Source organism: Martes martes (assembly GCF_963455335.1).
Source record: "Martes martes genome assembly, chromosome: 16".
NCBI lineage: Eukaryota > Metazoa > Chordata > Mammalia > Carnivora > Mustelidae > Martes > Martes martes.
In genome coordinates, this window is record NC_137904.1 from 7,723,980 (window position 1) to 7,734,878 (window position 10,899).

Consider the following 10,899-nt stretch of genomic DNA (forward strand, 5'->3'; position numbering starts at 1 on the left):
TCGTCTTTATGAGTCTACTATCGGGTTCCATGAGTGGACTTTCAGAATCTGATTTCAACCTCTGGGTCAACCAAGATTTTGCTGGGTCCATTTATCAAAATAGTACTTAAAGCTTCCAGTACGTTTAGAGTTACACAGCTTTTTATCTATCATGTCTCCTTGATTTCTTTAATAAAGTCTCTTAATTTGAAAGAGCAAATATAGCTTTTGTTTATTTCTTTATTATCAATTATATATGTAACTAAACATAGATCTTACTCAACTTTCAATAAAGATTCTGATATATGTTTTTGTGTATTAAATATTTATTTCACAAATGGAGACATAAAAAAGAACAATAAATTTAGACTGAAATGAATAATAACTTCTCAAATACCTGTTGATTTTTTTCTTTATTTTAATCAGATAATATTTATATTTAAATTAAACAAGGATAGGAGTGCCAGAGTCGCTCAGTCCTTGAACGTCTGCCTTCGGCTCAGGTCATGATCGCAGGGTCCTGGGATCGAGCCCCACATTGGGTTCCTAGTCCATGGGGAGCCTGCTTCTCCATTTCCCTGCTTCTCCATTTCCCACATTTTATATAAATATAAAAATATTTATATATTTCTGTCAAATATATAAATAAAATCTTTTAAAAAATTAAACAAGAATAAAAAATGAAGTCTAACGATTGTGATGTATTCATGACAATAAATAAAAAATAATTCATATGTTTAATATTTTTTGCAATTCCTTTTATCAATGCAGCCCAAAATGAATACATAATTCATCCTTCTTTCAAAATGTGTCCTCCTTCAGTTCTTTCATGACAGGAAAAGAAGAGTGATAGATCAAAATAGTTCTCTGAACTTCTAGGAAAAGAAAGTGTTTTTTAAATTAATTTCTTGATTATATATAATATTTTTCTCTGTTTCCTCTACTTGGCATTCTCACGAATATAATTATTTTACGAATTTATTAAAAATACTTCAAATTAGTTAATTAAAATGTATGTAGTATTAAGAATTTATTTGATTTAGATTTTTACCACATCATTGTTCCTCTGTAGTATGCAGTGATATTCTTTGTTTTTTTGGATGATTCTTTAAACTTTTTATTTTGAAATAGTTACAGAGTCATAGTAATTTGCAAAGATAGTACAGAGAGCACCTGCTCACCCAGTTTCCCCTAATGGTTACATCTTATAAAATTATGGTATAGTATCAAAACGTGAATGATCTTTTTTTTTTAAGTTCATCATTGTTCACTTCCCTTTTTTTAAAAGATTTTATTTATTTAGATAGAGCACAAGTTTGGGGAGGAGCAGAGGGAGGGAGAAAGAGCATCTCAAGCAGACTCCATGCTGACCATAGAGACCAACGTAGGGTTTGGTCCCATGACCGTGAGATCATGACCTGAGCTGAAATCAAGAGTTAGACGTTCAACGGACTGAGCCACTCAGGTGTCCTGATATTCTTCTTTTTTACTTTCATCATCATCTTCATGGTATTCAAGCCTTTTGCAACTGTAAGTGAAGTGTAAACACCTAGATACAACCAGGAAATATATCACTCTGTAGCTTTCCTTGATGAGAGTCATCATTCATCCAAAGGATTTTTTTAAGTAGATTTCCAATCAATTATCACTAATCAAAAGCAAGCATGTTGTTGTTGGTATTTTACATAATAGAGTACGTAAAATATGTAATAAAAATTTTTGCCTTTTCAAATTTGAATGGAATATTCAGGTAATGCAAAAAGATAAAGTTTTTTGTTGCTGTTTGAGTTGGCGAAATCCAATAATAAAAGGACAACAGCAGAAGCGAGAGCTCACCTAGAATTAGATATAGTGCTGTGCTGCCCCTTATATCATACAAGTGAAGAAACTCCAGATAGTTAAGTGATTCCTGGAGTCACAAATACCACAAGTGTCAGAACCAAGATCAAAAACCAGTTCACTGAAACCTGGTGATCTACCCCATCATGCTGATTCTCTTTCATTATATATTTTCAAATTTGAATACCATCTGGAAAGTTCTTGTCATATTTCCATGAATAGCTACTATTTTATAGCTGAGTTTATGGGAAATAGTTCCCTCTGTTAGATTAGCTACCTCTTATTGTGTTTTCTTTTACATTTTTATTGTGAAAATTTTATTTTATTGTATATAATCAACTTCTCAATTTGTAATTTAGTTGTACTTCAAGGCAAATGAAGAATGAATAGTGTTAAAACTTAATCCTCATCACAGTTTTTTATTAGAAAGATTTGGATTTGTTTATACAACCTGGAGATAGAAAAAAAAATCAGTTGACTCCTGTCACTTGTCCTATCAAATGCCATATTTTCATAGGTAAGGACATCAGGAATAGAGTTTGGTCATGCCTTTAAAGATCTTTGGTTCCTATAACTAAATAACATTTGAAAGTATCCTATTCTCACACAGGTCACTACCTTTGCAGCCCAAGGAAGGTATTACAAAGTTACAAAGAAAAAGAATTATCGGTATACTTAGAATGAGAAAAAAATATATGTGACATTCCTAGTATAATGTAGTGTATTTTTGTGACCTACAATTTCATGTTGTTTTGATTTATGTCTGAGTCACAGGACAACGTTTGGAATTTACAACAGAAGTTTCCATTATGGATTTGTAAAGACTATTATTTATCCCAAGTGAAAACAGATTTTCTTCTTTACTACCCATTATCATAGTATTATTTCACATGTATTTTGAGGGAAACTTCCTAAGAGTGAAAAGAAGAAAAAAAATAATCTACTTTGTGTCCAGCAATTGAACATAAAACAATACTTCTACAAAGAAATATATAGTCTTCATTTTCCAATGGATATTTTCATTTTAATAATTTTTTCACTTAGAAAAAAACCAAGACAAACATTTTTGCTGTGTATTTTATAATACTTTAGTATTGATATTTTGCTGCTCATTAACAGTAAAATTGGTCTTGTGTAAAGCTATCACATTTTATCCTTGAAATTATTTTTATTTCTTATTTGACTATTGAGGTTTTTCATTTTTGTTTTTTAGTGCTCTATCTCAGGTGGACACATCTCTTTCAAATCCAAATGAACAAAAACTAGCCATTAATCACTCTCACATGATGTGGTTAAGTTATATGGACAAAAGCTGATATCCTTAATCCTGAGTTATTTATGGTTACGTGTATTTGAAAGGACTTATTGAGAATGAAAAATTCAGCTTATCAACTATTTCTAGTTTAGGATGAGAAATAAGGAAATAATATTTGGATAAAAGAAACTTGGGATATGTTGGGTTATGACATATCGAACCACATTTTGGTTTTAAAATGGTAGTTTGCTAAGGTGGAGTCAGAGAGTTGCACTGGTTGTTGTAGCCATGATAGCTACTATCAGTTTACTTATAATTTCTTCATTAGTTCTATAAGCAGTGTTTAATTTCCTACTTGCTGTTTAGGATTAAAACATCTGAGGAAATTTACCTTTGTTAAAATAATTGAGAATCTCATAAAAACTCAACTGTATATTCAAAATCATGTAAGTTAAGGTGCCCCTGGATGGCTCAGTTGGTTGAGTGGCCTACTCTTGATTTTGGCTCAGGTCATGATCTCAGGGTCCTGGGATTGAGCCCTGGGTCAGGCTCCACACTGTGGAGAGCCTGCTTGGAGATTCTCTCTCTCTCTCTCCTGTTGCTGAAGATAGTTCTTAAAGCCAAAAATATTATAAAGGTTATTATAATTAAAATGCAAAAAATCAACATGTACCTTCTTTTAAAAAATGTTTTCTGAACAGAGGCACTTTCTTCAGTCTTCATCTTGATAAACAAATTTCCTTTTTGAAAAATATTGATTTAACAGCTGTAAATTGAACAAATATCTGTGAATTTAGTTGGAGATGGAATTATCCACTTGGGAGATGACAGAAAGGAGAAAATTTTTAATTATAAAAGGAATGTCATCAAATGTAAATGATGTTAATATACCTGGTAATAAGCAATTCAATTTAGGGTTTGGAATGTACAAAATTTAAAGCGGTAGGCATTTCTTCCCATAAAAGCTAAACAATAGGTTCAAGGACATTCTAAATAAGAAGCTAAGTAAACCAAGGTATTTTAATGGGAATGAGGGCCTCTCCCTGTGTCAAGAGACAGAAGAATAATGAGTTAACAACATTACAGATAATATGCAGCATGACACAAAGGAAAAGTACACATGTGATTTATCGTATGTTCTGCTCAGGGTATATAAGCATCTCTCTACCCATGCTGACTTTCACACTCAGGATCTGGACTCGAACAGCAAACCAAACTCATCACCCCTGACACCATGAGCTACTATAGCAAATGCTATGGAGGCCTGGGCTATGGCTGTGGAGGTTTTGGTGGCCTGGGCTGTGGCCGTGGCTGGGGATGTGGCAGCTTCCACAGACGAGGTTGTGGCTGGGGCTGGGGCTGGGGCTGCAGAGGCTACAGATATGGCTGCTGCCGCCCATCTCGCTATGGGAGATATGGATTCTCTGGCTTCTACTGAAATCCTGCTCCAGAAGCCCAACATCTGAGGCCACAAAAGGATTATCCAAATTTGACTACAATGACCAAACCAAACAAGATCATCTGGAGCCAAGCCAAGATCAAAAACATTTGGTATCTAAGACTTTAGGAATATTTATCATTTTATAATGGTCTCTTTCATGTTTCCTGGTGTCCTTTATTTCTGCTTTTATAACTGGGGGATTTCTCTATTCCTTTTGCAATAAATTATCCGAAGTTTAAATAGCATACGTGGCTTTCATTTTTTATGAAACTCAAGATGTCAAAGTGGTTATTTGTAACTGCACCCACCTGGCAATGAAGAAAATAAATTACTCCACAAAAAACCAAAATCCTAGGAGAGATATAAACATACACCCATATGGCTAGATAGATATATTCCAATCCATAACACTCAGTTGGAATGAAGTTTTTTTTCCTCTGAACACTAGACCAAATCTTATTCAATGCTTTTAGTTAGATAACATTGGTATATGAATTATGTCATGGTACAGAGGGGGGAAAAAACCTATCCTCAATGTTCTTCTTTTCACCTACTTTCTTTTTCCATAACAAACTTTATTATACCCAGTGATGTTTATCTTTCTCTCCTTCTCAATAGTGAGCCTGTCTATTGAAATTTGAATTCACTCAGCTTTAATGCATCTGTACTGAAATTCATTACAGACTCATGTAGTGAAATGTCTTACTTTCTTATTTCACTCCTGGCTATAATACTAGATGGTTATTAAACTTGATATGATCCAGTTGTAAGTTGAGTTTCTTTCATGCTATATTTTTATGTTGAAATGATAATTGAAATAATTTGCTAAAAATTTTATATACCCCATATCGAACACTGGATTGCTTCTGGGCTGACAGTAAATGCACAAGGCAAGTGCAATAAATTATTAGAAACTTCATTCCAACCTCCATTTGTACCATATGGAGAGACCCAAACCCAAATTCTCCCCACCAGACTACTCCAAGGCTCTGTTCAGGGGTCCCAGAGTAGTGCTATTAAATTAGCAAGGAAGTAATTAGAGGAAAGATACCAGGCCAGTATCATTGTCTTCACTGTGTATTTTTCTTCCAGAAGTAAGACTGTGAAGAAAAAGACAATTTATCTGACATGGTTCTTTATTGAAAGAGATGGAATTTTTTTTTAAAGAGAAACTTGGAGAATGTGGGTAACTCAAAGAACCTGTTGGTAAGTGGGGGGATGAAGTTGACAGGGTATACAGGACCCAGGGATGTAAAGACTGCTAGAATAGTGACCAAGTTAACACTACAGTAACACCACTTTTTCCATTACTGTCACAGCTGCTTTTAGCCACTACTAGACACCACAACTCTGAATGAATTTTGAATTATTCTTTTGTCTTTTCACCACTTTGTCTAAGATCCAAGACCAAGTGACATCCTAATTCTTAATTCATGGATCCAATTATATCACTACTAGGAATAATAAAAGGAATTGTTCAGACCTCCTCAGGGTCTGTCTGTATTGGGAATTACATTTTCTCATTCTGGAACAAAGCTTCGCTCCTGAAGAGCCCCCTCCCCCTCCCAAAAAAGTAACATCAATGACACAGAGCTGAAATTAATCTACATTAGATGTTTTCCTCCATACCAGATTCAGCTCAGAAAATATGTACATGGTCCTCTTAGCTAAATGATATGGTAAGCTATTTGATCTCTCAATCATACCTCCTGTGATGGTTTGTTTTATGTGTCAGTTTGACTGGGCTATGGTACTCAGTTGATGATCAAACAGTATTCTAGGTGTTACTGTTTTTGGTGCTGGTCTTAGCCTACCAATAACTAATGTTGTGGTTGGGCTAGCCTCTGTAGTTCTTCTTAAGATAGAAAGATACCCTTCAGCAATAACCATGGTGAAACTTAAAAAAAAATGAAGCTATATTACTTATAAGATCTAAAAATTACACAGCACATCTGGGACCACACAGTGAGGTCATTGGAGGGGGAGAGAAAGAGAGAAGGCGTGCGAGAGAGACACACACACACACACACACACACACACACACAGAATGGACCTGGGCTTCTGCTTTTATTTACTGTTGGTGAACTTAAAACATGAGAGGGAATTTAAAGCCAGGAAAAAACAAATGGCCAAATGGGCAGTTACTGTAATCAAGTAATATCCCTAAAACCAAGAAGCCTTAGTGTGGGAACGTGGTCTGGCTCTTTATTCAGTGCGTGGCTGGAAATGTGTTTGTTGAGGATCACTATCTTTGAAGTGGATGCCTCTTTGAAGTGGGGGCAAGCAAAGCTTAACTCAGGTACTTGAATTAAAAGAGAAAAACAACAACAAACAACTGTCAGGGTTTACACGACACTGTGACGATATTTTGAAGATGTGGTTAACATCTATAATCAGTTGACTTTAAGTAAAGGAGATTACTGTGTATAATGCAGGTAGATCTATTCCAATCAATTAGAGGTGTTAAAAGAAAATTGAAGTTTCCTAAAGAAGGCATTCTGCCTCAAGATAGCAGTGTCAACTTCTGCCTGAATTTCCAACGGGCTAGCCTTTCCTTCTTGCTTCTGATTTGCCAGCCACCACAAGCATGTAAACTGGTTCCTTAAAACAGATCTCTCAAAAAACAAACAAACAAACAAACAAATCTCTCCATCTAATTATATGAGATCACCCACCACATATATATACACACACTATATATGTATCCGTATATATATATTTATATTTATACTGTACTATGTACGATATAGAGTAGTGTGTACTATATACAAGAATAAAAGTATATACTAAAATAGCATACACACACACAGACACACACCCAATATTGATTCAGTTTATCTGGAGACTCTGATAAACCTCCCAAACCACTCCTCCAGTTTTCTATAGTTGATGAAAACTCTCCTAAATAAAAATTAGCCCTTAAGGTTATGGCATGGGATCATGGTTGGAACTGGAAATTCATTTCCTGGGGTTGAGACAGACTGACTGTCCGTACACACTAGACAAAAATCTGGGGAGGAAAAGTAAAGAGGAGTAGGCGAAAATAAGGAGACAAACTTCAGTGAGAGATGTAGCGTCAAGAGAACAGGCTCACTGGGAAGGCTACAGTGAGAGACCTGGAACCCAGGAGAGAACCTGTAGAGAGTGAGTGTGAAGAAGAGATGTGACAAGGGAGAGGGGCAGACACCAAAAGGAAATGCAGAAGGAGTCAGAGATCAACTATCTCTACAAAAATTATGCCCCAAGCTCTCATTGATAAAAATGTATTGTAGATAATACCATCAAGAGACGATCTTACTCTCCTTCTGGAGAGCTTTCTCAATCAGCAGGGCAGGCAAGTGGGAAACACATAGACTCTTGACTCTAAAGCTCATCTAAGTTTATAACCAACTTGTGTGCTGAATAGCTGTGATGCCCTGGCATATATTATTACTTAAATTCTCTGAATTGAGGGCAATAATAGTATCTACCTCACAGGATGATCATATTAAATGAATTAATTCATCTTAAGTTCCTGGTACAAAATAAGTATAAATAAACACTTAATGTTCATATTCTCACTAATATCACTACCAAGCTGACAGATGTGTCTGTCTCAGGGACTCAGTTGAAGTCATTAACCCTTCAATAGAGGTTTGTTTTGAAAAATGGTTGAGCAGATCATGGCATTTACATAAGATATGTTCTTACAGAGAGTGTCATAAGCAGGAATATATAATTAGTGAACCCAAATAATCTTTTGAAACACAGTTGGTGGATTGCCTCTTGTCAAGGAGTGAGTTTATGGGAACTAAACCAAGGTAGGATAAAAGCTAAGGCTTTGAGGATGGAAAAATTACCTCTAATAGGCACAAAGCTGATGAAAGGAATACTAAATTAAAACATGTTCACATGCTAGAATCAAGGGGATATTAAAGAGTTTGGGGGGTTCAGATGTCATTTGAACTGTAGAGGCTGCAGGCTTTCCCAGCTTCACTTCTGAGGATTTGTCAAGTCCCTGTGCAGAGAGTGACATTTAAGCTCAAGTAACTCAGCTTTTACCACCCAACTGAATTCATTCCTGTAATAGAGAGTAAGCTGAGGTCATTGACAATCTGGGCTTCCACACAAATTTTGCAATGGGTATTGTGACCTTAGGGTTTTAGTCACCACTCTCATTTGGACTTGAAGAGGAAGACTTTGGAGGACAGGGTGAAAATAATATTCTGGCCTCTCTCCGGTCATGGAGGGTATATGTTCCCAGCAATCAATTCAACACCCATTAACAAGATGTTAACATGCTGTCTTCATTGAGTTAATATCATCATTGCCCCATCAAAGGGACCTATTCTGATCACAAGAAGACTGGGATCTTTCAAGCATGACATTTGTCCACCAAATTATTTGAGTGACTATTTAGTTGTATTAAATTTTTAGTATTTGTCATAGACTCTATCTTAACTTTGATATCTTACAAATCACATTGCAGTATTCCAGGCTGCTTAATTTCTACCTCAGACATATCATGTGGAAAGAAGTTTTTATGGGAAGGAGGAAATAAACTCATGAGGTACTTTCATGCCTGAGATGAGATGTGATAGCATTTTTCAAAGGTATTATTTTTCTGGTAGATCCTTTCATGCGAGTGTTGTATCAGTTATGTTATTTCCTATGAGGACACTTGGTTGCTATGGACAGTCTTTATTTTTTATTCTAAGTCGTGGAAAATATAGAAACACCATAATATTTTAAACCCCAAAAAGCAAACATTTAACTAGTACTCAGGGGCAGCATAGGATGCTAGTGAAAAAGCAAGTCTATACCAATTAAAAGAAATCCATCCAAGAAAATAGTCAAACAAGCTGGTTTTGCAACATGTTGAGCAATACTATTATCTATTTTTCTTTAATATTTTAGATGCATTAAATATTTAGTGTCTGGGGGAGAAAAAAAAAACCTATATGACAAAAGACATGTACGATATGGTGTCCTAATCTCAATGAAGATTTAATAGGAAAGAACATGATGACTTTGCATACAATCTAATTATCCCATTTTTGTACCAATTCTTCCATTTAGAAAGTCAGTTTTACCTACAGCCTTTAACTTTGTGGTTGTATTTGCACAATCACTTTGTTACATTTGCTGACTTGACCCCAAATATTCATTTATATCTTTCACAACGACTGCGAGCCATTAGTTTTCTCCTTGTATTTTCAGTTGGCATCTACTTATTATTGTTATAAAAGAGCATTGATTTCTGAGTATCATGCTTCATTGGTGTTGATTGGGTCTTCTAAATGAGCAATGATTTCTTATTTTTAGAGATAATATATGTTGTTCCCATAGGCACCTGATTAAAATGACTAGGTAGACACAAGTGTTTTTCAAAGTCAATTTAAAGGATGTAGCTGATATAATAATCTTTTAGCTCAACAAAAACACATCTCTTTCCTTTTAGAAACAACAGTAACCAGTCCATGGTAAATTTAAGTGTGACTTTATCTGAAGAGTTAATTTTTTCAACTTTTATCCCAAAGAGTGGCAGAATACAAACATCATACATCATTTACGTGCCATGCTCACATCTGCATACTGCTTTCCTAGTTCACCCAGCTACCCTCTCCACATCTGTGAATACATGTGTTGTACCAGTTTCATGACCAACGTATTTTGACATTCTGTGATTCTTGTTTTTACTGTTGCTACTGAACAGTTTCTTTTTTTTAAATATATTTTTTAAATTAAATCAAATTTAATTTTTTGGTGTATGTGTTCCAAAATTCATTGTTTATGCATCTGACCCAGTGCTCCATGCAATACGTGCCCTTAATACCCACCAGAGTTTCTTTTGGGTTTAAGACAACTGGCTAAGAATTTTTATGACTACTACAAATTATTACCTAATACATGTTTTTGTGTTTTTTAATTTTGGCATAACAGAATTTCCTGAAATGTTGATTGCCTGACTCATTTGGCTGTCTGATTATCTGTTAGGTAGCCTGTCATATCTTAAGGAAAATGCTACATCTTTCAAGCCAAATATGTTTCCAGTTTCTCCTAAAGTACAAAGCTATAAAAAAAAAAAAAAACTACCCGTTCATGTTTACTGAAGAATCTAGTGAGTATTTAAATTGATGCCTTGAAATAACTTGGGTTAACTGATCTTTATTTTCAAGACATTTTCTTTCACTTCATAGATTGATATTTGCTGCTAAAAATAAAATAAGAGAACATATGCATTTTGATGAGTTTGAGATATGGTGCTCGGCACTTAGTCGGGCTGGCTTCAACTTTAATCACCTGAGATCAATTCATTTGGATTTAATAAAAAATCCACCATTTAAAGCTGAATAATTTGCAACAGTCTAGAATTTGACACTTAACAATGCCTGCTGTGATGGTT

At 34.9% G+C, this 10,899-nt stretch overlaps 1 protein-coding gene across 1 annotated transcript; it reads left to right on the plus strand.

Annotated features, from left to right (window-relative positions):
* Positions 1-4,307: 4,307 nt before the first annotated feature.
* LOC308357040 (keratin-associated protein 19-7-like) lies at positions 4,308-4,511 on the plus strand (the record flags this gene model as incomplete). The annotated part of the gene is made up of 1 exon (XM_080826520.1): positions 4,308-4,511. The coding sequence occupies one exon, from the start codon at positions 4,308-4,310 to the stop codon at positions 4,509-4,511; it is 204 nt and encodes a 67-aa protein (XP_080682646.1).
* Positions 4,512-10,899: the final 6,388 nt, after the last annotated feature.